Genomic DNA, 27,818 nt, shown 5'->3' with positions numbered 1-27,818 from the left:
GAATTGAGTATAAGAGCAAAGAGGTCCTTCTGCAGCTGTACAGCGCCCTGATGAGACCACACCTGGAGTACTGTGTGCAGTTTTGGTCTCCAAATTTGAGGAAGGACATTCTTGCTATTGAGGGAGTGCAGCATAGGTTCACAAAGTTAATTCCCGGGATGGCGGGACTGTCAAATGTCGAAAGATTGGAGTGACTGGGCTTGTATACTCTGGAATTTAGAAGGCTGAGAGGGGATCTTATTGAAACATATAAGATTATTAAGGGATTGAACACACTGCAGGCAGGAAGCATGTTCCCGCTGATGGGTGAGTCCAGAATCACAGGCCACAGTTTAAGAATTAGGGGTAGGCCACTGAGAACGGAGTTGAGGAAAAACCTTTTCACCCAGAGAGAGGTGGATATAGGGAATGCTCTGCCCCAGAAGGCTGTGGAGGCCAAGTCTCTGGATGCTTTCAAGAAAGAGATGGATAGAGCTCTTAAAGATAGCGGAATCAAAGGTTATGGGGATAAGGCAGGAACTGGATACTGATTGTGGATGATCAGCCATGATCACAGTGAATGGAGGAGCTGGCTCAAAGGGCCGAATGGCCTACTCCTGCACCTACTGTCTAATGTCTATAACAAGTTTAGTTTTTGAGAGATATTGAGGCTCTGGATAAGAAACAAAGGAGGTACAAAGCAGGTATAGGTAGGTAGTAACAAATGAGGTACATGAGGTATAAGAAATGCAACAGAATGCAGAAGAAAGAAATCAGGAGGGCTAAAAGAAGGCTCTCGCAGACAAGGTGAAGGGAAAATCTAAGGGCTTCTATAGATATGTTAAAAACAAAGAGATTGCAAGGGACAAACTTGGTCTTCAGGAAGATCAGAATGATAATCTATGCATGGAGGCAACAGAGATGGGGAAGATCTAGAATGAAACTTCTGCATCTGTATGTAGTCAGGAAATGGACAGAATCTACAGAAGTGAGGCAGAGTAGCACCAACTTCACGGACCCTATACAGTTTAAAGAAGAGGAGGTGTTTGCTGTCTTGAGGCAAATTAGTGTGGACAAATCCCCACGGCCTGACAAGGTGTTTCATTGGACCCTGTGGGAGGCAAGTGCAGAAACTGCAGGGGCCCTGGCAGAAATATTTAAATCATCCTTAGCAACAGGTAAGGTACTGGAGGATTGGAGGATGGATGATGTAGTTCTGTTGTTTAAGGCTCTAAGAATAAACCACAAAATTATAGGCTGATGAGCCTGACATCAGTAGTGGGAAAATTATTGGAAGGTATTCTAAGGGAGGGATTTATGAGTATTTGGATAGACAGGGACTAATTAGGGATAGTCAGCATGGATTTGTACATGGTAAGTCATGCTTAACTAATCTTATAGTTTTTCGAGGAAGTTACCAGGAAAGTTAATGAAGGCAAGGCAGTGGATACTTTAGTAAAGTAAATGACAAGGTCCCACAAGGGAGGTTGGTTGAGAAAGTTCAGTCATTTGACATTCAAGATAAGACAGCAAATTGAATTAGACATTGGTTTTGCAGGAGAAGCCAAAGAGTGGTAGTAGATGGTTGCCTCTCCGACTGGAGACCTGTGACTAGTGGGTGCCACAGGGATCGGTGCTAGGCCAGATATCGTTAGCCATCTAATTCAATGATCTGGATGATAATATGATTAACTGGATCAGAAAATTTCCAGATGACACCAAGATTGGGGGTGTAGCGGACAGTGAGGAAGATTATCAACAGGATTGGAACCAGCTGGAAAAATGGGCTAAAAATGGCAGATGGAATTTAATGCAGACAAGTGTGAGGTGTTGCACTTTGGGAGGATCAACCAGGGTAGGTCTTACATGGTGAGCAGTGGAGCACTGAGGAGTGTGGTAGAACAAAGTGATTTGGGAATACAGGTAATTCATTGAAAGTGGCGTCACAGATTGACAGGGTTGTAAGGAAAGCTTTTGGTACATTGGCTTTCATAGATCAAAATAATGAGTACAGGAGTTAGGATGTTATGTTGGAGTTGTATAAAACGTTGGAGAAGCCTATTTTGGAGTGCAGTTTTGGTTACCTACCTGCAGGAAATTTGTAAATAAGATTGAAAGAGAAAATTTGCAAGGATGTTACCAGTACTGCAGGGCCTGAGTTATAAGGAAAGATTGAATAGGTTAGAACTTTATTCCCCAGAACGTAGAAGATTGAGGCGTCTTTTGATAGAGGTATGCAAAATTACAAGGATAAATACAAGCAAGCTTTTTTCTCTGAGGTTGGGTGAGACTACAACTAGAAGTCATGCGTTAAGGGTGAAAGGTGAAATGTCTAAAGGGAACATGAGGAGATTTCTTCACTCAGAGGGTAGTGACAGTGTGGATCAAGCTGCCAGCGCAAGTGGCGGATGTGATTTTGATTTCAATGTTTAAGAGAAGTTTGGATAAGTACACGGATGGGAGTGGTATGAAGGGCTATGGTCTGGGTACAGCCCGATGGGACTAGGCGGTTTAAATAGTTTGGCACGACTAGATGGACCGAAGGGCCTGTTTCTGTGCTGTAGTGTTCTATGACTCTAAGAAGTACAGCAATCAATGTGTGACTGATATGATGGAAAATAAAATAGAAACTCTATGAAAAGGAGATTTTACAATGGCATGACGGGGGGGGGGGAGGAGAGAGAGAGAGAGATGGCAGAAATTTAGTGTAATGGTCTGGGTGAAAAAAGATGCCAAGAAAGGCAACTGAATGGCTGGGTTCAATTCTGGTGACAAAGTCCACAAGCTCTGTGCTAAAGAAAGTGAATGGTGAAGGCAAAGAAGGATTTAAGATGACAATTTGTCGTCGAGAGGAGTCAGGCATTATCTGTAATGATGCTGAAGTAATGAATAGGTGAATCTGTCAAATTTCTTGCATCTTCAAGGTCATTGCCTTGAATTATTAACTCTGTTTTTCTCTTTCTTGGAAAGTTGCCAATGCACTGATTGTTTCAAGCACTTTCAGTTTTTATTCCGTCACTGTGCTTACTTTAGCAGATGTGCTGCCACCATCGCGTGAGCCACAAGTCGTCCACCATACATCTGTCTGGAGGCCCACTGCATTATAGCATTGTTCATTCGATACTGTACAGTCAGCATTTTCACAACCCGCTCACCATATCTCTGGATTAGCCGCTCCATCAAACTGAGTGATAAGCCATTAGCTGCAGCCCTGTTGGGAATGTGTAAACAGTTAAGCTATAAAGAAAATCCGGAGATGGTAGGCAAATACATTCAGTTATGGTCTAACCACATGAGTTTTTAAGGATATTATTTGGCAGACCAAATTTACTGATTATATGCAAAACTTAATTACACTGCACTAAACTCGACTAGGCTTTTATTACTTTATAAAAGGTAATATAAACTAATTAGCATTTCAAATTGAACATAATACAGCATCCAAATTGCATATTCAATGTGTACTTCTGTGAAGTATCTATAAACAGACTGATGTTGTGCAGGACTGAACATCATTACTCAGTACTGGATTAAAAACATTTTGCATGATTCGATAAGCAAGCTGCAGTTGTATTTATTATAAAAGAAAATCTGTAAGAAGAAAACCCAGAAAATTACTGGAGTACCTAATCGATGCAGTCAACTTTGTGTCCAGCACAAAGCTCCTACAAATGAAATTTGGCAACATTTTCTACCCTCAAAATTCTGCATAGGTATTAATACATAGAAGGGTCCTGCAATTTACTTCTGCAAACCTCTGTTAAGGCTATCCATAAACATGGCAAAATGAAAAAGAGCACTGTGGTATTTTTTCACAAAATTAATTAATCATAGAATTCCTAATAATGTCCATTTATCATTTGTGCCCACATTTACATGTTCCTTATGGTGGTCTGCCTCTTTGATTTGCTGTAGTTCATTCGCTAAGGGCAATGCTACCGGTATGGAGTTCTAAATGAGGTCAGTGAATCACCTATGTATAATTAGGGTGAAGTAATGTGCAAAGTGGAAGGGAATCTGGGAGATAATGTTACCGAATATTATGAAAAGGAGGAGGAGTTGGTCAGTTGGCCCACTATTCCTGCTTTGCCATTCAGTAACATCTAATCACAGTCTCAACACTCTTTTCAAAATTACATCCTTGCCTTTCAAAGTGTTTTCAGTGCCTGAGGATATTCTACAGTAACATTACACTGGTAAAAAAAAATTCTCCTCATTATACAAGCGTGACTTTTTCTGTCTTGGTTAGCAGCACATATTATGGACTTGCCATAAGCTCAGATCCTTTATGAGTGCTGGTCTCTCGGTAAAGTAAATAATACAACAAAGTCCTGAAGTACAGAGCAGTCCTGAAGAAGGGCCTTAGCCTGCAACTTTGACTATTTACTCTTTTCCATAGATGCCACCTGACCTACTGAGTTCCTCCAGCATTTTTGTGTGTGTTGCTTAGTACAGCAAAAGACCTGATGCAGCAATGCATCATGCACTGCTGCAATTAAATATTCAATACTAGCTTGTTGATAACCTCTACCCCAAAACTTGGTATAAACTTGAAATTACACTTTAAGTCTGTAAGGCTCATTGCTACACTGAACACATAAGCCTCCCGCATAATAGTCTCCTAACAATATACTCACTGCATTATGTTTTCAGTACTTCAGTAGAACCTTAGTCAATCAATTACTATTAAAAATCTTCTGAAATATTATTACTCTAAAGTACTCCTGGGTTGCTGAGTGAGCTAATGTGGTTAAAAGCTCAGGCTTGCATATCAGGAAGACACCACATTTGATCTTGGTTTGTGTTAAATTGGCCCATCTAATATATAAGATGGCTCAAACTGGTCTAGAATTGGCCAAAGAACCCTAATTAAGAGTATTATCATCAGAAAATAAATGCAGAAGGCATTGTATACAAGTTTCTGTATTAAGCAAGTACAGGATGAGACCAGAAATTGTTTTCAAAAAGGCCTCCGTAGACTACATTCTCTATCTGAATAAAATAAAAGCCAATTTTGAGTAGCCCAAGGGATCCTAATTCCTCACAAGCTAACAATTATAGGCAATCAAAGCTCATGCTGCTTACCAGCAGAGTATCTTCAGAGATATAGATTAAACGTTAATGTTTTAAAAGACTGTTACCTTGCATTTATTACAGTCAGTAAATGAGATGACACAGATTTAGCCCAATTTTACTGAGCCAGCTCTTCAAAGAAAAAGTACAAATAAACAAATCTACTCGTTCTGCAAAACTTTCCCTTTTTTCCAATTATATTTGAAATGACATTGAATCGCCAACATCTCTTGGATGCTGCATTCAAATTATAGGGATAGAATTCCTCTTGTTCTTATGTACCACCCCATGAGGCTTTGCATCCAGTGCATCATCCTCTGTAGCTTCTGTCATCTGCAATGGGATCCTATAATCAAAAACTTCTTTACCACCGTCCCACTCCCCAGTTTCTGCAGAGATCACTCTCTCCATGATTCCCTTGTGCATTCATCCCTCCCCACTAACCACTCCTCCTGGCACTTATAACTGCAACTAGAAGAAGTGCTACACTTGCTCATTCACCTCCTCCCTTGCCTCCATTCAGGGCCCCAAACAGTCCTTCCTTGTGAGGCAACATTTCACTTGCAGGTTTGTCAGGGTCATCTACTGTATGCAGTGCTCCTAATGTGGATTCTTCTACATCAGTGAGACCTGATGTAAACTGGAGGACCGCTTCATCGTGCACATTCGCTTAGACCATAAGACATAGGAGCAGAATTAGGCCATTCAGCCCATTGAGTCTGCTCTGCCATTCCATCACAGCTGATCCTGGATCCCACTCAACCCCATACACCTTCCTTCTCGCATATCCTTTGATGACCTGACCGATCAGGAAACAATCAACTTCCACTTTAAATATATGCACAGACCTGGGCTCCACCGCACTCTGTGGCATAGCATTCCACAGATTTATTACTCTCTGGCTAAAAAAAATCCTCCCTACCTCTGTTCTAAAGGGTCGCTGCTCAATTCTGAGGCTGTGCCCTCTAGTTCTGGATACCCCTACCATGTGGAAAGATACTCTCCACATCCATCCTGTCTAGCTCTCTCAACACTTGGTAGGTTTCAATGAGATCTCCCCCCACCCCCACCACCCTCATTCTTCTAAATTCCAGTGAGCACAAGCACAAAGCTGCCAAACGCTCCTCATATGTTAACCCCTTCATTCCCGGAATCATCCTCGTGAACCTTGTCTAGACTCTGCAATGACAACACATCCTTTCTGAGATATGGAGCCCAGAACTGTTGACAATACAAACAACAGGAATTCTGCAGATGCTGGAAATTCAAGCATCCTGACAAAGAGTCTCGGCCTGAAACGTCTACTGCACCTCTTCCTAGAGATGCTGCCTGGCCTGCTGCGTTCACCAACAACTTTTATGTGTGTTGTTGGTGTATTGTCTGTTATTTGGGCGGGGTGGGGTACATCACACAGCATCCGCACAAACTGACTACCCAGTTTAGCGGGGGCGAGGGCTGTTTCCCTAGACGACAGTGAGCCGAGTGAGCCTGAGGCTGGCCAGGGGGCTACATAACATATAGAGAGGCTTTGAGGAAAGAGAAGCAGAATAAAGGGTGTAAAGGTAGTAAGGTAGAAGGGCTAAAGTGTGTGTACCTCAATGCAAGAAGCATCAGGAACAAAGGTGATGAACTGAGAGCTTGGATACATACATGGAATTATGATGTAGGGGCCATTACAGAGACTTGGCTGGCACCAGGGCAGGAATGGATTCTCAATATTCCTGGATTTCAGTGCTTTAAAAGGGATAGTGAGGGGGGGAAGGGGAGGAGGGGTGGCATTATTGGTCAGGGATACTATTACAGCTACAGAAAGGGTGGGTAATGTAGCAGGATCCTCTTTTGAGTCAGTATGGGTAGAAGTCAGGAACAGGAAGGGAGCAGTTACTCTATTGGGCGTATTTTATAGGCCCCCTGGTAGCAGCAGAGATACAGAGGAGCAGATTAGGAGGCAGATTTTGGAAAGGTGCAAAAATAACAGTGTTGATATCATGGGTGACTTTAACTTCCCTAATATTGATTGGCACCTGATTAGTTCCAAGGGTTTAGATGGAGCAGAGTTTGTTAAGTGTGTGCAGGATGGATTCCTGTCACAGTATGTGGACAGGCCGACTAGGGGGAATGCCATACTAGATCTAGTACTCGGTAATGAACTGGGTCAGGTCACAGATCTCTCAGTGGGTGAGCATCTGGGGGACAGTGACCACTGCTCCCTGCCCTTTAGCATTATCATGGAAAAGGATAGAATCAGAGAGGACAGGAAAATTTTTAATTAGGGAAGGGCAAATTATGAGGCTATAAGGCTAGAACTTGCGGGTGTGAATTGGGATGATGTTTTTGCAGGGAAATGTACTATGGACATGTGGTCGATGTTTAGAGATCTCTTGCAGGATGTTAGGGATAAATTTGTCCTGGTGAGGAAGATAAAGAATGGTAGGGTGAAAGAACCATGGGTGACAAGTGAGGTAGAAAATCTAGTCAGGTGGAAGAAGGCAGCGTACATGAGGTTTAGGAAGCAAGGATCAGATGGGTCTATTGAGGAATATAGGGAAGCAAGAAAGGAGCTTAAGAAGGGGCTGAGAAGAGCAAGAAGGGGGCATGAGAAGGCCTTGGTGAGTAGGGTAAAAGAAAACCCCAAGGCATTCTTCAATTATGTGAAGAAAAAAAGGATGACTGGAGTGAAGGTAGGACCGATTAGAGATAAAGGTGGGAAGATGTGCCTGGAGGCTGTGGAAGTGAGCGAGGTCCTCAATAAATACTTCTCTTCGGTATTCACCAATGAGAGGGAACTTGATGATGGTGAAGACAATATGAGTGAGGTTGATGTTCTGGAGCATGTTGATATTAAGAGAGAGAAGGTGTTGGAGTTGTTAAAATACATCAGGACGGATAAGTCCCCGGGGCTGACAGAATATTCCCCAGGCTGCTCCATGAGGCAAGGGAAGAGATCGCTGAGCCTCTGGCTAGGATCTTTATCTCCTCATTGTCCACGGGAATGGTACCGGAGGATTGGAGGCGAATGTTGTCCCCTTGTTCAACAAAGGTAGTAGGGATAGTCCGGGTAATTATAGACCAGTGAGCCTTACTTCTGTGGTGGGAAAGCTGTTGGAAAAGATTCTTAGAGATGGTATCTATGGGCATTTAGAGAATCATGGTCTGATCAGGGACAGTCAGCATGGCTTTGTGAAGGGCAGATCGTGTCTAACAAGCCTGATAGAGTGCTTTGAGGAGGTGACCAGGCATATAGATGAGGGTAGTGCAGTGGATGTGATCTATATGGATTTTAGTAAGGCATTTGACAAGGTTCCAGCAGGCTTATTCAGAAAGTCGGAAGGCATGGGATACAGGGAAGTTTGGCTAGGTGGATTCAGAATTGGCTTGCCTACAGAAGGCAGAGGGTTGTGGTGGAGGGAGTACATTCAGATTGGAGGATTGTGACTAGTGGCGTCCCACAAGGATCTGTTCTGGGACCTCTACTTTTTGTGATTTTTATTAACGACCTGGATGTGGGGGTAGAGGGGTGGGTTGGCAAGTTTGCAGACAACACAAAGGTTGGTGGTGTTGTAGATAGTGTAGAGGATTGTCGAAGATTGCAGAGAGACATTGATAGGATGCAGAAATGGGCTGAGAAGTGGCAGATGGAGTTCAACCCGGAGAAGTGTGAGGTGGTACACTTTGGAAGGACAAACTCCAAGGCAGAGTACAAAGTAAATGGCAGGATACTTGGTAGTGTGGAGGAGCAGAGGGATCTGGGGGTACATGTCCACAGATCCCTGAAAGCTGACTCACAGGTAGATAGGGTAGTTAAGAAAGCTTATGGGGTGTTAGCTTTCATAAGTCGAGGGATAGAGTTTAAGAGTCGTGATGTAATGATGCAGCTCTATAAAACTCTGGTTAGGCCACAATTGGAGTTCTGGTCGCCTCACTATAGGAAGGATGTGGAAGCATTGGAAAGGGTACAGAGGAGATTTACCATGTTGCTGCCTGGTTTAGAGAATATGCATTACGATCAGTGATTAAGGGAGCTAGGGCTTTACTCTTTGGAGAGAAGGAGGATGAGAGGAGACATGATAGAGGTATACAAGATAATTAGAGGAATAGATAGAGTGGATAGCCAGTGCCTCTTCCCCAGGGCACCACTGCTCAATACAGGAGGGAATGGCTTTAAGGTAAGGGGTGGGAAGTTCAAGGGGGATAGTAGAGGCCTATGCCTTCCTGCCTTCCCTTTTGATACAAACTATATACTTCGATGTAAAGCTGCCAACTATGGCCAACTTTCAGTTACGACTCAGTGATGCCGACAATGTCACACCGACCAATTTGTAATTGTGCCACGACTTCGTCCACCTTATTCCGAATGTTACACACATTTAAATACAGCACCTTCAGTCCTGCATTCTTCGTCCTTTTGAATTTTGCCTCTGTGGTACAACTTAGCACTTTGCTCTGTCTGCATTTGAACCCAATCATTGGCTTGTCCTTCCTTGCGTTCATGTTACACCCATCATCTACTTCTAAACCTGTTGGTTCATCCTCAGCTCTATCATCTTGGTTTCCATACCTCTACCGTACTAATTTAAACCACTCCCAACAACTCCAGTAAATCTGCCCGAAAGAATATTGGTCCCCATCAGATGCAAGTGCAACCCATCCCTTTTGTACAAGTCCCATCTGCCCCAGAAGAAGCCCCAATGATCCAGAAATCTGAATCCCTTCATCTGCTACAAGCAGGGTTTCCCAGAATCAGAATCAGGTTTATTATCACCGGCATGTGACGTGAAGTTTGTTAACTTAGCAGCAGCAGTTCAATGCAACCATTTAAATGCCAATCCCCATTTTGACATGTCAGTCCATGGCCTCCATCTCAGGTTGGAACACCTCATATTCCATCTGGGTAGCTTAAAATCTGATGGCATGAACACCGATTTCTTTAACTTCCAATAATTTTACCCTCTCCCCCTTCCCTCTTCTTCCTTTCCCAACTCTGACACCCCTCATACCGCTTCTCTTCACCTGTATATTACCTCACCTACGTGCCCTTCCACCTTCCCTTTCTCCCATGGTCTATTCTTCTCTTCTATCAGATTCTTTCTTCTTCTGCCCTTTGCATTTTCTACTTATCGCCTCCCAGCTTTTCACCTCATCCTGCCTACCACACCCACCTAACTTCCCCCTCACCTGGCTTCAGCTATCATCTTCTAGCTTGTTTTCATTCCCATGCAACTTCCCCAACTTTCTTGTTCCAGCTTCTTTCCCCTCCCTTCCCAGCCCTGATGAAGGGTCTCAGTCCAAAACGTCTACTTTTATTCCTTTTCATTCATGCCACCTGACCTGCTGAGTTCCCCAAGAATTTTGTATGTGTTACTTTGGACTTCCAGTATCTGCAGAATCCTTTGTGTTTACAAATTATAATTTGTTGTTTTTAATAAGAAATGGCTGTTATGTGTTCTTTTACTAGTTATATTTTGCCAATTAATTTAAAATCCATGTCCTCCATCTACTGACCCCTTTACCCTACAGAAAATCCTCGCAATTCCGGACAATGTTTTTCACCCTCTGCATTTCACCATGGCTGAAAAGAGGAGCACTTTTAGTAACAGACTAAGGCAAACGCACTGCTCCAAAGAGCATTACATAATGTCATTTTTATTCTCGGCCATTAGGCTCTATATTAAGTCAACCTATAGCCGGGGATATGATGACCCCTTCCTGTTAGACTGTTTGTGGTAACCTACTTTTTATTCTTTCTACTTCTCTTCTAATATTGATATCTCTGAACTAGTAATGCTACTGTGACACTGTAATTTCCTTTGGGATCAATAAAGTATCTATCTATCTACGGCCACTGGAACTAGTTTCTTGCTATTTACCAATCAGAATTATTTGTGATTTTCAACAACAACCTCAAATCTCCTAATCCCAGTTACTGCTTGATACAAGATGGTGCTGGAGAACCATGGTGGCATTCTGCAGGCTACATACAATACTTCTAAATGTGCCTTTTTTGTATACTCTCACTGCAATGTGCAACATGTAATTTCCCTTTAAGCAATGTACATTTCAGTCAACAATAAACTTCAGGTTTTTTGATCTTCTAAAGAACTTGGCAGACTTAACTCTCAAGCAAGCAGATACAACACATTTAAGCAAATGAAGGCTCATCACTATGGCTGAAAGCGAGGCAGGAAGGGGGGACTCCAAGCCAGGCTGAAACACAAAGGAACGAGACCCCCTCTACCCAGTGTCTTGTTAGTAAATGTGCATTTGCTGAAGAACAAAATTGAGGGCAAGATTGCTGTATTGGAGGGAAATGAGAGATTGTTGTGTTCTATGTGTAATCAAGACATGGCTTACTCCCAGCACGCCAGATGCGGCGACCAGACCCAAAGGCTTTGTGATTCACAGGATGGACCAAACTGCTGATTTGGAAGATGCAAAAGATGAGTGTTTCATGGTAAACTCTTGGTGGTTGATGTGGCAGTTTTGCTGAATTCCTGTTCATATGACCTTGAACACCTAACAGTCAAATGCCATCCGTCTTATTTACCTAGGGAGTTCTCCACCATAATCCTGACCACAGTTTACAGAACAACAGTGGCCGACTGTAATTAAGTGCATGAGATACGGCATGATGTCATCTCCAAACAAGAAACAGTCTATTCTGACACATTACAAATCAATCTGGGCTTGTTTGAAGAAAACCCTGCCCAATTAGCACCAGAGGTCCCAACACGCTAGAGCACTATTATATTAAGGCAAGGAATGCCCACCATTCCATCCTCACACCACATTTCGGTAAATCTGATCATTTGGTTGTTCTTCTCCTACTTGCATATAGACAGAGGCTAGAGAGCAAAGCCCCAGAGACTAGGGAAAAAAAATAGGTGGACATGGAAAGAAGAGAAGCAGCTATGGGATCATTTCAAGTCGGTAAACTGCACCATGTTCAAAAACTCATCTGTGGATTTGAATGAATGTGCCATGGCTGTCACAGACATTACTGAAACAGTTGGATCTGAGTGTGTCCCCACAAAAATTATTCAACGTCTTCCTCAACCAAAAGCCCTAGGTGAACCACGAGATCCACAATCTGCTGAGGGCCATGTCAGAGGCATTCTAGTCTGGTGACCAAGAAAATTAAAAGAGGTCCAGGTACGAAGTCTGAAGAACAATCTCATGGGTGAAGTGGCAATTCCAGACTAAACTTGAACCAACAAAGGATACTCAGCAGGGCTCTTATAAAGTAGAATCAAGTGGCATCTGCGACAACAGAGCTTCATTTCCAGATGAGCTCAATACGTTCTATGTTCACTTTAACCATCACGAACCCCTGCAGCCCCGAATGATCCTGTGACTTCAGTCTCTGAGGCCAATGTACAAACAGCCTTCAGGAGTGTGAACACATGAAAAGCATCTGGCCCAGACAGAGCACCTGGTCGAGTACTAAAGACCTGAGCTGATCAACTGACTGGAGCCTTCACTGTGATCTTTAACCACTTGCTTCGGCAGTCTGAGGTACTCATCTGCTTCAAGCACATTGCACTTATACTGGTGCCTAAGAACATGGTAACCTGCCTCCAAAACTATCGCCTGGTAGCATTTACATCAAAATGATGAAGTGTTTTGAGAGGTTGGTGATGAAACATATCAACTCCTGATTAAAAAGTGATTTGGATCTGCTCCAGTTTGTCTACTGGAGTACCAGGTCTTACAGCAGTTGCCATCTCATTGGCTCTTCACTCAACCCTGGAACATGTGAATGCTCTTTATCGACTACAGCTTGACACTCAATACCATCATCGCCTCAAAACTTATCAATAAGCTAAAAGACCTTAGTCTCAATACTTCCTTATGCAATTGGATCCTCAATTTCCTCGCGCAGACCCTCATCAGTTTGGAAGGGCAACAACGTCCACTCTACAATCCCCATCAGCACAGGTGCACCACAAGGCTGTGTGCTTAGACCCTGCTCTACTCACTTTACACTTATGACTCTGTGGCTAAGCACAGCTCCAGTACATTTTTTCAAGTTCGCAGAGTTTTTTGTTGTGTTAAACAGTGGTTGCTTGTCTGATTTTGTTGTGTACAGCTTCTCATTGATTATATTGTGTTTCTTTGTATTCGCTGTGAATGCCCGCAAGAAAATGAATCTCAGGGTAGTATATGCTGACATATATATTAATGATATACAAGTAAAGTAATTTAATTTACTTTGATTTTTTTTTTCTTTGAAATTCTCTCATGCTTTGTGAAACATCTTTTGAAAGTGTATGGGTACAGTGACACTTTCTGCTTCTTAGGTCTCTTCATAACTACCTTTCAAGTTGGTCAACACAAATTGCTTTTAACTAGCCCACATTGGATTTCATTCAGTAACCAAAATGCTGGCAAACTAGAAATTATAAATAAATAAATGATGAACACAATAGATTCTGCAGATGCTGGAAATCCAGAGCAACACACACAAAATGCTAGAGGAACTCAGCAGATCAGGCAGCATTTATGGAAAATCGTAAGAAGTCCATGCTTCAGGCCAAGACCTTTTATTACGACCATAAAGGAAGAAGGAAGATACCATAATAAGAAGATTGGGGAGGGGGCGGTAGGAGTACAAGCTTGAAGGTGGTATGTGAAGCCAGGTTGGGGGGGGGGGGAATGGATAAGAAGCTGGGAGGTGATTGATGGAAAAGGTAAAGGGCTAGAAAAGAAGGTATCTCATATGAGAGAAGAGTGGACCATCGGAGAAAAGAAAGGAGAAGCAGCACCGGGGAGAGGTGATATGCAGGTGAGGAGAAGAGCTATGAGGGAGACTAGAGTGGGGAACTGAAGAAGAGGGAAGCTTGGGGGAAAAAAAAGTGAAATTTGGAGAAGTTGATGTAAGCGCCATCGAGTTAGAGGCTGGCTAGACGTAATATAAGATGTTGCACCTCCATCCTGAAAGTGTCCTCATCATGGCAGAAGAGGAGGCCATGGACTGTCATGTTGGAATGGGAATGGAGATTGGAATTGAAATGGTTGGCCACCAGAAACACCTGCTTTTCATGCACGGAGCGAAGATGCTCAAAAAAGCGGTTCCCTCGTCTACGTCGGATCTCAGCAATGGACAGCAGACTGCATCAGAAGCACCTGATAGAGTAGAAGACCCCAACAGATTTGCAGGTAAAGTGTTGCCTCATGTGAAAGGACTGTTTGGGGCCCCTATTGGTGCTCAGGTGTAGCACTTCTTGAACTTGCAGGGATAAGTGCCAGGGGGAAATTAGTATAATATGTTAAGGATGCTGATTAAAATACCAACTTCAGTTAAAATCTGATTTCATTGACAATTGACAAGTGGGAACTTTGCGTTCAGCTTCTAGGTCTCTTTTAATATCCTGTGATGTTTAATTCCATGTTTTTTTCTGAGCCAAATACAAAATTAGGCATCTCAAGATATTTTCTAGTCTGTACTTGCCAGAACTAAATTTTCAAGAGCTCTTCTTCTCTCAATCTTTTTATATACAAGCCTTTTATTTTTCCTGAAACCATACTTTACTGAACTTCTGAGTCCAGAAAATACTCAGGAGTAGCTTGCAAGCAGAATATTTCTTTTGTGGGAAACTGGAGGTTAAAATATGGAGAAAAACTCACTACATTTGATGAACTTACTTGTTAGAAATAATGGTTGGAGGAAGTTGTTTGTGATCTCCAGCCAGGATACATTTTGGGGCTTTCATTAATGGTATCCAGCAACTTGCTTCCAATGCCTGTGCACACTCATCAATCACTACAAGATCAAAATAATCATCTGGCAAGAGCTTCAATGGACCATCATCAGAAGCACCTAGGAACATAAAAGGAAACCAGTAAAAAGAAAAACAATACATAAACAGAGTCCAGATATTCAGTCCTTGTGTGTGATGCAATTGAATTCTTGTGCAAAACTGCTAAATGGGTCTGCAGCCTTTAAGAGTGTAATGTGACTTTATTTCACACAGTTCCTTCACAGCACAATGCACATAGAGTGCACAAAGATGACTAATTTTCATGGAATGCTCAAATAAGCCCTCTCCTGTGAGAATGATTCACATATACAGCATTAACATTCAGTGTGAGCCATGATAAACTCTGGGTCATTTAGAAGAATTATCAATTGTTGAAGGGGCCAGAAGGAATGAATTCATTGTGTTAAAATAAAACAGTAAACAATGAAAATACTCAGCAGGACAAGATACACTTTAGAGAAGTAAACAAAATCAATGTTTCAAGTCAATGAACCTTCATCAAAATGTAAACAGCATGACTCTCCGTTCCTAGGCTGCCTAATGTACTTATATATTAGAATCGCCACATCAAATAGATAGTTGGATAAACTCTATTCCCCCTATCCTTAGCTCCTGTCTTCTGTACGAACACGTTGTGCTTTACCACCATGGCCATAAGTGAGGTTCCAGAAGGATGACAAATAACTAATGTTATTTCTTTACTTAAAGAGGGTAGCAGAGATGAGGGCATATGTGAAATTGTTGGCATAAATCCTAAGGACTAGTTGTCTGTACATTTGGGGCTGTTCAGAGATAGTCAGCCTAGCTTTGTGCGTGGAGAGGTTATACTTCATTAATTTGATTGATGAAGGCAGGTCAGTAGACATCGACATAGTAAGCCAGTCTAGGAGGGCTCATGGAATTCAAGGTGAGCCAACTAATTGCAGCCAAAATTGCATAAGAAGCACAGGCCAGTGGTGAAGGAGGCTTTTACAATGGGAAGTCTATAATCAGTGATGCACCACAAGGATTGGTGTTGGGACCCTTGTTGTTTGTGATATATATTGAAGACTTGGATGTGAATGTATGATCAGTAAGTTTGAGGAATGTGGGACCTGATGAGTGAAAGGAAGCGCAGGAACTGAGCCCCAGTGGATGGAAAGAACACAGAGACGAGGGTGTGGGTGAGTGAAAAGTGCAAACACCACCTAGTGAAACAGGGGCCGAACTATCTGAATCCACCACATTCCTAATGGCCAAATGCTGGATTATTGAAAGTTTTACTGTCTATAAGCTTCCAAAATCCAATTAATATGAACTATTTGGGGAGAAGGCAGGGGAATGGGGATGACTGGAAGAATTGGATCAGCCCATGATTGAATGGCAGAAAAGACTTGATTGTCTGAACGGCATACTTCTGCTCCTATATCTTATGGTCTTATTCCCTACTTCTATTACAGGTGCTTGCAGAATTATGTACATTAAAATATAAATAAAACTACTGATGCAAGTTTTCAGGACCTGCCTGTTGCAACTTTGGGAACAACAATTCAGTTAATTTAAAAGGTTGATTAGCTGCATGAAACTACTAAGAAATTGCTATAATTCAGATCTTTCTTATTTAAAAGGGGAAAAACACTTCAATTGAGAAACCAAAGTTTAGGGTCTCTACTTTCTGCTGCATGTATTTGTCTAAAATTGCAACAAGATAATGAAAATACAAGGCAATTCTGGAAGGAAAATTTAGATGAAGGCAATGAAGCTTTTGAAGTCTGTACACTGCATTACTAAGACAGGTAATGTTCACCCAATTTGTAATTGTAGAAAAGAGCAAGTTATTTAAGGAAATGTAGTTCTTTGCTGCCTCTAATAAACCCATACTCACTCTTTGTGCCTTATACAAACCTACCTGTATTAGTTGCCAAGACAACACTGGCTTTTTTCAGTATCTGTACAGTAGCCGCCTCTTCCCTTGCTCTCAGCTCCTTTCTCAAAGTCTTGATCTCACCACGAAAGTGGACTTTCTGTCCTCTGTCTTGTGCTTTCTTCATTTTTGCCTTTTGAGTGAAAATTTGATAATGTTTAATCTCTCTGCACTTGCACAGAACAGTTTACTGTATTAACAAAATACATTTGTAAAGTAGTGTTTTTAGATGAGCAAAGAATTTAACTTTACAATGTAACTACTATGATTCGGCATGGACTAGAAGGGCCGAGATGGCCTGTTTCCGTGCTGTAATTGTTATATGGTTATAATGCTTCAGCTTTCCTGAAAGTGATGCAAATGTGCCCTTTTTGTACAATAAAGATTTGAAACAAACATACACAATCTGTGCAGATACTTACAAATGCCTGATCAATTTCTTTTCTAATATCCATTACTATTTGGGTGTTATCACTGTGTGCTAATACAGCATCCAGAGAGTGGCGATGTATGGACTTGAGCAGTCGTGCGGGGTGACCTAATCGCAAAACCTTTGCTTCAATTTGTACCAGACGCTCAACAAGGTTGTCAACAGCAACATTAGAAGGAGCACAGCAAAGTACCTTGGGAAATTTAAAAAAAAGTTAAGAGAATATAACAATCAAGTAGCAAAACAGACTGATGAAATGAGGTGCACTTTTATCAGGAATAATAACATTCCTTTTTTTTCAGATAAACAAAGGATATGTTTCTTGCCATAGGCATACCAAAACTCAGAAGCCAATGACCTCTATTCCCAGACCATAATATAAGTTGCCCTATTGCATTCAGGTAATTTCAACAATGAAGAAAGTTCAAAAAAGATTCTCAAAAATTTTTACTTCCCTTGTCCTTAATTAATGTGTGGGATTTTCCCCATTAAACAGAAAGCTGGATAAATAAACCAAGCTCCAAGTCTCATTAGCTCTTGTTTTGTTTCTCTATTTTATTTGCAAATGACTGTAATTGTGAAAACAAACAAAACAGACAGATATCCAGCTCCATTTGGCTTTCCCTTCCTGTAATATGCTTTACATAAGTAGGATGGTGAATATGACATGCAGAGTTAATCACATTGGCTCTCTTTTGTATAGTAGTTCATGAAAGCAAATAAACACAACACCTACTGCTAAACCCATTACATCTTCTTTAAAAAGCAGAAAATAAGATGCATCTATCTGCTCTATTAATGACTGTTTACTTTCCAAAATAACCTTGACCAAGCTGAGAGATGGACAAAGGGAAAACATAACTTCAAACCTGTTGCATTTCAGATTCAGAATCAGTTTTGTATAGAATATGAACACAATGAGATAAGTTTCTGAAACCTTTTAAAATCAGTAATATTGTTTACACAATGATCCAACTCTGTACGCTATTTTTCAAATGCTGTTGGAAGTCACTCTGCCAAGTGCCCTTATATTTTCATCTGATCATAGTCCTCTGTGCTGGTGAACGTCAACAAATCAAATACTACTACTAAATAAATTAAAATTGCAATTAATTATTGAAAAATAGTAGAACATTTAATTAGCGAATAGATTTTCCTTAAAGATCAGTGAACCTGTGTACAAAGCCTATCAGTATTACTTAGAAAATTTAATGACTTTTGGCACGTACAAATACAGTTACATGTACAAATCCAAAGATTGTAGCCTGTGGAACCTTGCATTTGCACAGGTTATTTTGTGACAGCATTCACCAGTAGATCAAGCACTGAAATAAACAGTGCAAAGTTGCTTTATTTATTCACCTCACAAGCTAAGCAAAGTGTGGCCAATACAATCAGGTGGACTTTCAACAGGGTACAAAATGTTATATTTTACAAGATCTCTATTTGTTCTGAATTTAATAACCAGGAAGACATTTCAAAAACTAAATTGAAATTGAATTGAAGTGACTATTGGTGTGCCACAGGGATTGTTGCTGGGTCCATTGCTGTTATCAGCAATCTGGTCGATAATGTGGTAAATTGGATCAGAAAATTTGTGAATGGTGCCAAGATTGAGGGTGTAGTAGAAATTGAGGAAACCTATCAGAGCTTGCAGAGCGATTTGGACCAGCTGGAAAAACGGCAGATGGGAGTGCAATGCAAACAAATGGGAGATGTTGCACTTTGGGAGGAAAAACCAGGGTAGGACATACACTGTGAACAGTAGGGCACTGAGGAGTGCAATAGAACAAAGGGATCTGGGAGTATAGATCCATAATTTCTTGAAGGTGGCATCACAGGTAAATAGGGTCAAAATGAGAACTTCTGGCACATTGACAAATTTGGAGTATTGTGTGCAGCTCTTGTCGTCTACCTGTAGGAAAGACATTAATAAGATTGAAAAAGTACAGACAAAGTGTACAAGAATGGTGCGGGGACTTGAGGATCTGAGTTATAGGAAAGGTTGAGTAGGTTAGGATTTTATTGCCTGCGGTGCAGGAGAATGAGGAGAGATCTGTTCGAGGTATACAAAATTATGAGGGTTATAGATTGGGTAAAATGCAAGTAGGCTTTTTCCACTGAGGTTTTGTGAGACTAGAATTAAATGTCATAGGTTTGGAGTGAAAGGTGAAATATCTAAGGGGAACCTGAGAAGGAACTTCACTCAAAGGGTTATGCAACTGTGGAACTATCTGCCAGCAGAACCAGTGGACGTGCGTTTGATTACAATATTTAAGAGAACTTTGGATAAGTACATGGATGAGATCAGTATGGAGGGCTATGGTGTAGGTTGATGAAACTATGCTGAATAACAGTTTGGCTTGCACTAGATGGGTTGAAGGACCTGATTCTGTGCTGTAGCACTCTATGACTCTATGAAGTTTTTTTTCATTTTCCTCTCTTGCACGTAATTCCATAATTTATCTCAAACTTTGCTTCGTTTAGTCTAGTTTACATCTAATTTATACTTCATGGTTCATATTTGGTCATTCGCTCAATATGGTTAGTGAGAAACTTTAAATGTATCGGCAGAAATTTTTAAACTATTTAAACTCCTTGCAGAGGAACCTACATTCAATCAGATAGTTATCCTGGGTAGCTGCTAGTGCAAAGGACTCCCTTCCTTCACCAGTGAAACCAGAAATGGTACCTTAGCTTTATACATACATTTCGGAACCATCCAAATTCATCTGATTATATTTTCCATGTTCTTGATAATTAAAAGCACTCCTGTGATGGATGACTCATTAATGTGAATTATTCACATACAACAATTCAAATAAAATATTAGCACCTTTAGCCCTTGTTTTACGGCTTGCAGAATTATTTCTACAACTGTAGTCGTCTTCCCAGTACCAGGAGGGCCATGGATAATTGCCACTTCCTTCTGTGCCAGGGCAAAATTTACAGCTTCTATCTGAGAGTCATCCAGACAGGAATTGTACAGCTCCTGACTTTCTGAAGAAAAACATCAAGCAATACTTCATATCAGAAGAAAATAATTCATTCACATACTCCAGTATAAAACAAAGGATAAATATAACTGAAACAATTGCACAATTTTGAATGATTTATATTCTAGAAGCAGCATAAAATACGATAATAAAGGGAATTCTTTGTTTCAGTTTACTTCTCTGAGTTCAATGCTCAAAAGGAGAATACACATATTACTTTACAACAGACAATATTTACAACATCAAATTTTAAGTGTATAGAAACAATCAGCAAAGTAAATATATTCTTTAAAGGAAAAGACAATTTAAAAAAAAAACAAAAAATGCCACCACTAGAAACTTGACATGAAAACAATGAATACTGAAAACATTTAGCAGATCAGGTTTAATACCATCATCCCCTCAAATCTAATCAATAAATTCCAAGAACTGGGCCTCAATACGTCCTTGTAAAATTGGATCCTGGATTCCCTCACTTGCAGACTCCAGTCAGTTTGGATATCAACCATATTTCCATCAGCATGCTCTACTCACTTTACACCTATGACCATGTGGCTAAGGACAGCTCCAAAAACCATACTCAAGTTTGCTGATGACACCACTATTGTGGGCCGTTTCAAAGGTGGTGATGGATCAGCATAGAGAAGAGAGATTGAAAATTTGGCTGAGTGGCAGAACAATAACCTCTCATTCAATGTCAGTAAGACTAAAAAACTGATGTATACCCTAGGAGAGGGAAATCAGAGGTCCATGAGCCAGTCATCATTGGTGGATCAGAAGTGGAGAAAGTCAGTAACTTTAAAACCCTGGGTGTTACTATTTCAGAGGACCTGTCCTGGACCCAACATGTAAATGTAATTGCAAAGAAAACACAACAGCTCCTCTGCTTCCTTAGGATTCTGTGAGGATTCGGCATGACATCAAAAACTTCAACAAACTTCTATACATGTGTAGTGGAGAGTGTACTGAGTAGCTGCAACACGGCCTGGTATGGGAACACCAATGCCTTTGAGCAGAAAATCCTACAAAAGGTCATGGATTCGGCCCAGTACATCATGGGTAGAACCCTCCCAACCATTGAGCACATCTACATGAAACATTGTCATCAGAAAGCAGCATCCTTGATTAAACATCCACACCACCCAGGCTTTGCTCTTTTCTCACTGCTGCTACCATGTAGAAGATAGCATGGGGTGTCACTGTAACAAAGAAATTAGCACAATGCTATTACAGCTTGGGGCATCAGAGTTCAATCCCAGTGTCCTCTGTAAGAAGTTTGTATGGCCTCCCCATCGAACGTAGGTGGTACTCTGGTTTCATCCCATAATCATAAGACTTACCAGTTAGTAGGTTAATTAGGTTAGGGTTAAATCGGGGGTTGCTGAGCGGCTAGGCTCAAAGGGCTGTAAGACCATAAGGCCATAAGATATAGGAGCAAAAGTAGGCCATTCGGCCTACCGAGTCTGCTCCGTCATTCAATCATGGGCTGATCCAATTCTTCCAGTCATCCCCACTCCCTTGCCTTCTCCCCACACCCTTTGATGCCCTGGTTAATCAAGAACCTAACTATCTCTGCCTTAAACACACCCAATGACTTGAGCTCCACAGCCACTCGTGGCAACAAATTCCACAGATTTACCACCCTCTGACTAAAGTAATTTCTCCGCATCTCTGCTCTAAATGGACGTCCTTCAATCTTGAAGTTGTGCCCTCTTGTCCTAGACTTCTACCATGGGAAATAACATTGCCATATATAATCCGTTCAAGCCTTCTAACGTTAAGAATAGAAACATAGAAAGCCTACAGCACAATACAGGCCCTTCGGCCCACAAAGCTATGCCGTACATGTCCTTACCTTAAAAATTACCAGGGTTACCCATAGCCCTCTTTTTTCTAAGCTCCATAAACCTATCTAGGAGTCTCTTAAACGACCTGATCGTATCCGCTTCCACCATTGTCGCCGGCAGACCATTCCACGGATTCACAACTCTCTGCGTAAAAAACTTACCTCTGTACCTACAGTGGCATGCAAAAGTTTGGGCACCCCGGTCAAAATTTCTGTTACTGTGAATAGCTAAGTGAGTAAAAGACGAACTGATTTCCAAAAGGCATGACGTTAAAGATGACACATTTCTTTAATATTTTAAGCAAGAGAACTTTTTTATTTCCATCTTTTACACTTTCAAAATAACAAAAAAGGAAAAGGGCCTGAAGCAAAAGTTTGGGCACCCTGCGTGGCAGTACTTAGTAACACCCCCTTTGGCAAGTATCACAGCTTGTAAATGCTTTCTGTAGCCAGCTAAGAGTCTTTCAATTCTTGCTTGGGGGATTTTCACCCATTCTTCCTTGCAAAAGGCTTCTAGTTCTGTGAGATTCTTGGGCGGTCTTGCATGCACTGCTCTTTTGAGGTCTATCCACAGATTCTTGATGAGGTTTAGGTCAGGGGACAGTGAGGGCCTTGGCAAAACCTTCAGCTTGAGCCTCTTGAGGTAGTCCATTGTGGATTTTGAGGTGTGTTTAGGTTCATTATCCTGTTGTAGAAGCCATCTTCTTTTCATCTTCGGCTTTTTTACAGACGGTGTGATGCTTGCTTCCAGAATTTGTTGGTATTTAATTGAATTCATTCTTCTCTCTACCAGTAAATGTTCCCCGTGCCACTGGCTGCCACACAAGCCCAAAGCATGATCAATCCACCCCGTGATTAACAGTTGGAGAGGTGTTCTTTTCATGAAATTCTGCACCCTTTTTTCTCCAAACATACCTTTGCTCATTGCAGCCAAAAAGTTCTATTTTAACTTCATCAGTCCACAGGACTTGTTTCCAAAATGCATCAGGCTTGTTTAGATGTTCCTTTGAACCTTCTGAATAGAACTTTTTGGCCACAATGAGCAAAGGTATGTTTGGAGAAAAAAAGGTACAGAATTTCATGAAAAGAACCCCTCTCCAACTGTTAAGCACGGGGGTGGATCGATCATGCTTTGGGCTTGTGTTGCAGCCAGTGGCACGGGGAACATTTACTGGTAGAGGAAACAATGAATTCAATTAAATACCACCAAATTCTGGAAGCAAACATCACACCGTCTGTAAAAAAGCCGAAGACGAAAAGGGAATGGCTTCTACAACAGGATAATGAACCTAAACACACCTCAAAATCCACAACAGACTACCTCAAGAGGCACAAGCTGAAGGTTTTGCCATGGCCTCACAGTCCTCTGACCTAAACATCATCGAGAATCTGTGGATAGACCTCAAAAGAGCAGTTCAAGCAAGACTGCCCAAGGATCTCACAGAACTAGAAGCCTTTTGCAAGGAAGAATGGACGAAAATCCCCCAAACAAGAATTGAAAGACTCTTAGCTATAGAAAGCATTTACAAGCAGTGATACTTGCCAAAGGGGGTGTTACTAACTACTGCCACGCAGGCTGCCCGAACTTTTGCTTCGGGCCTTTTTCCTTTTTTGTCATTTTGAAACTGTAAAAGATGGAAATAAAAAAGTTTTCTTGCTTAAAATATTAAAGAAATGTGTCATCTTAAACGTCATGCCTTTTGGAAATCAGTTCATCTTTTACTCGCTTAGCTATTCACAGTAACAGAAATTTTGACCGGGGTGCCCAAACTTTTGCATACCACTGTACTTCCAAGCAGCTTAAAACTGTGCCATCTCGTGTGAAGCATTTCAGCCTGGGAAAAAGGATCTGACTATCCACATGATCAATGCCTCTCATCATCTTATACACCTCTATCAGGTCACCTCTCATCCTCGTCACTTCAAGGAGAAAAGGCCGAGTTCACTCAACCTATTCTCATAAGGCATGCCCTTCAAAACAGGTAACATCCTCATAAATCTCCTCTGCACCCTTTCTATGGTTTCTACATCCTTCCTGTAGTGAGGCGACCAGAACTGAGCACAGTACTCCAAGTGGGGTCTAACCAGGATCCTATATAGCTGCAACATTACCTCTCGGCTCCTAAACTCAATCCCACAACTGATGAAGACCAATGCATCGTATGCTTTCTTTATCACAGAGTCAAACCACGCAGGATCCCAAGAACCCTCTGATCCTCCACACTGCCAAGAGTCTTACCATTAATGCTATATTTGCCATCATATTTGACCTACCAAAATGAACCACCTCACACTTATATGGGTTGAACTCCATCTGCCATTTTTCAGCCCAGTTTTGCATCTTATCAATGTCCCACTGTAACCTCTGACAGCCCTCCACACTATCCACAACACCTCTTACCTTTCTGTCATCAGCAAATTTACTAACCCAACCCTCCACTTCCTCATCCAGGTCATTCATAAAAATCATGAAGAATTGGAGTCCCAGAACAGACCCCTGAGGCACACCACTGGACACCGGCCTCCATGTGGAATATGATCCATCAACAACCACTCTTTGCCTTCTGTGGGCAAGCCAATTCCGGATCCACAAAGCAATGTCCCCTTGAATCCCATGCCTCCTTACTTTCTCAATAAGCCTTGCATGGGGTACCTTATCAAATGCCTTGCTGAAATCCATATGCACTACATCTACTGCCCTATCTTCATCAACGTGTTTAGTCACATTCTCAAAAAATTCAATCAGGTTCGTAAGGCACGACCTGTCTTTGACAAAGCCATGCTGACTATTCCTAATCATATTATATGTCTCCAAATGTTCATAAATCCTACCTCTCAGGATCTTTTCTATCAACTTGCCAACCACTGAGGTAAGACTCACCGGTCTATAATTTCCTGGGCTATCTCTACTCCCTTTCTTGAATAAGGGAACAACATCCGCAACCCACCAATCTTCCAGAACCTCTCCCGTCCCCAATGATGATGCAAAAATCATCATCAGAGGCTCAGCAATCTCCTCCCTCGCCTCCCACAGTAGACTGGGGTACATCCCGTCTGGTCCCGGTGACTTATCCAACTTGATGCTTCTACACATCCTCTTTCTTAATATCTACATGCACAAGCTTTCCAGTCCGCTGTAAGTCATCCCTACAATCGCCAAGATCCTTCTCCGTAGTGAATACTGAAGCAAAGTACTCATTAATTACCTCCGCTATCTCCTCCGGTTCCATACACACTTTTCCATTGTCACACTTGATTGGTCCTATTCTCTCTCGTCTTATCCTCTTGCTCTTCACATACTTGTAGAATGCCTTGGGGTTCTCCTTAATCCTGTCCACCAAGTGCTTCTCATGGCCCCTTCTGGCTCTCCTAATTTCCTTCTTAAGCACCTTCCTGCTAGCCTTATAATCTTCTAGATCTCTATCATTACCTAATTTTTTGAACCGTTGGTAAGCTTTTTTCTTTTTGACAAGATTTACAACAGCCTTTGTACACCACGATTCCTGTACCATACCATCCTTTCCCTGTCTCATTGGTACGTACGTATGCAGAACTCCACACAAATATCCATAAGACTATAAGACCATAAGACAAAGGAGCAGAAGTCGGCCATTCAGCCCATCAAGTCTGCTCCGCCATTTTATCGTGGGCTGATCCATTCTCCCATTTAGTCCCACTCCCCCGCCCTCTCACCATAACCCTTGATGCCCTAGCTACTCAGACACCTATCAATCTCTGCCTTAAATACACCCAATGACTTGGCCTCCACTGCCGCCCGTGGCAACAAATTCCACAGATTCACCACCCTCTGGCTAAAAATATTTCTTCGCATCTACGTTCTGAATGGGCGCCCTTCAATCCTTAAGTCATGCCCTCTCGTACTAGACTCCCCCACCATGGGAAACAATTTTGCCACATCCACTCTGTCCATGTCTTTCAACATTCAAAATATTTCTCTGCTTCTGGAAACTACCACCTTTTCTCCTTCCTAGTTCTGATGAAGAGTCTCAAATCTGAAATGTTAAATGCTTCGCTTTTTGTATAAGTATTGCCTGATCTACTTCATGATCCCAACCCTTTGTTTTTACATCTTTTATAAACTCAATGCACTTGCAGTAAAATTATGTAGTGCTCCATCTTCAAGACTTTAAAAGCAAAGAAGAAATTATGTTTAAGAAATTGATCTTACTTTGAATTTCTGATGGAGAACTTGGCTCAGAAGCACCAAACAGGACATCAATGAGGTTAGAAGCAGGGCCAGCATGATATTGGCTTAAGGCGTTTAAAGCACTAAAAGTAAACAACAATTGTTAACAAATGCAATGAAGCTCTAATAGAACAAGAATTTTCTAAACATGACTCTAAAACATCAAAGAAATTAATTAAAATCAATTGCCTAAAATGATTTTATGTTTCAAGAGAAAAATACACACTTTATGTTAACGTTGGTCCTTTAGACCAGAAACAGAGTAGATATCTATATTCTTTCATCGGGCTGAAATAAGCTCGAGAGGTCTTTCATTAGTGCCGCAGTACAAAGTTTAAAAAGAGGACGGGAGCCTCTAGTTTTTGTCGAGCTGAAATCAGCACAGGACCAATGAAAAGAAATGAGCTGTAAGCGGAGCAGCCACTTTTGGAGTGGGGCAGTGTTGGAATGGTCCAGCTTTGGTTCAACAGGCTTAGACAAGAACAGGTGGAGGTTCTAAGTAAGTAAACAAGAAAGTTTTTTTTCCCATTAGTACAGAGCTAGTTCACTGAGAATGGATCCACAGATAGTGGTATTTTCCTTGCTTGAGATGTGGGAAATTTGGGTGATCTTCAGTCTCCCTGATAACTACTTCTGCACAAAACATCAAGCTGCAGCTCCTTACAGACTGTATTAAGGAACTGGTGCGGCAGCTGGATGACCTCCAGCTCATATAGGGAAAATAAGGAGGTGATAGGTAGGAGTTACAGGGAGGTAGCCATCCTTATGTTGCAAGAAGCAGGTACCTGGGTAACTTTCAGGAGAGAGTAAGTGAATAGGCAGCTAATACAGGGTACCACTGCGGCTGTTCCCTTCAATAATAAGTATACCGCTTCGGAAACTGTTGAGGGGGGAGGTAATTCGACCTACCAGCGGGGTATCTGCAGTGACCAGGTCACTAGCCATGAGTCTGGCTCTGAAGCTCAGAAGGGAAGGGAAGGGGGTGAGAGAAGAAGAATACAGCAGTGATAGGGGATTCTATAATTAAAGAAGTAGAAAGCAGCTGCTTCCCAGGTGGGGTCAAGCCTACGAACAATAGACAGGTGGACTACAAATTGCAAAGGGATACAGAAAAGACAAGTTAAAAGGGTAATGTTGCAATAATCATGGATAATTTCAATATGCAGGAAGATTGGGAAAATCTATTTGTTGCTGGATCCCAAGAGTGGGAATATGTAGAATGCTCATGAGATAGTTTTTTAAAGCAGCTTGTAGTTGAGCCCACTGTAAAAGGAAATCTTGGGAGGCAGTGATCATATGATAGAATTCACCTTGCAGTTTGAGAAGATGATAAAATTGAATGTATCAATATTACAGAGTAAAAGGAATTACAGAGGCATGAGACAGCAGCTGGCCAAAGTTGACTGGAAGAGAACACTAGCAGGGATGATGGCAGAACAGCAAAGGCTGGTGTTTATGGGGGAAATTTGGAAGGCATAGGAAAGATACATCCCAAAGATAAAGAAGTATTTTAAAGGGAGGATGAGGCAGTTCTGGCTGACAAGGGAAGTCAAAGACAGCATAAAAGCAAAAGAGAAGCCATATAATATAGAAAAAAATTATTGAGAAGATAGGGAGGATTGGGAA

General features: G+C 41.6%; 1 protein-coding gene across 3 annotated transcripts in view; it reads right to left on the bottom strand.

Moving 5' to 3' along the window:
• Positions 1 to 27,818, bottom strand: part of ighmbp2 (immunoglobulin mu DNA binding protein 2) — a 79,561-nt gene that overhangs the window by 32,399 nt on the left and 19,344 nt on the right. For all 3 annotated transcript variants that reach the window (XM_063062169.1, XM_063062170.1, XM_063062168.1), the window contains exons 5-10: positions 26,175 to 26,275; positions 19,980 to 20,143; positions 17,136 to 17,336; positions 16,699 to 16,846; positions 14,695 to 14,869; positions 3,008 to 3,190 (exon numbers count right to left, since the gene is read on the bottom strand). In XM_063062169.1, coding sequence (XP_062918239.1) covers positions 3,008 to 3,190; positions 14,695 to 14,869; positions 16,699 to 16,846; positions 17,136 to 17,336; positions 19,980 to 20,143; positions 26,175 to 26,275 — 972 coding nt within the window. The remainder of the gene's footprint in view (positions 1 to 3,007; positions 3,191 to 14,694; positions 14,870 to 16,698; positions 16,847 to 17,135; positions 17,337 to 19,979; positions 20,144 to 26,174; positions 26,276 to 27,818) is intronic.

Source organism: Mobula hypostoma, chromosome 11 (assembly GCF_963921235.1).
Source record: "Mobula hypostoma chromosome 11, sMobHyp1.1, whole genome shotgun sequence".
In the NCBI taxonomy this organism is placed as follows: Eukaryota; Metazoa; Chordata; class Chondrichthyes; order Myliobatiformes; family Myliobatidae; genus Mobula; species Mobula hypostoma.
Note: the sequence above shows the minus strand (reverse complement) of the source record. Positions and strands in the feature narration are given on the sequence as shown.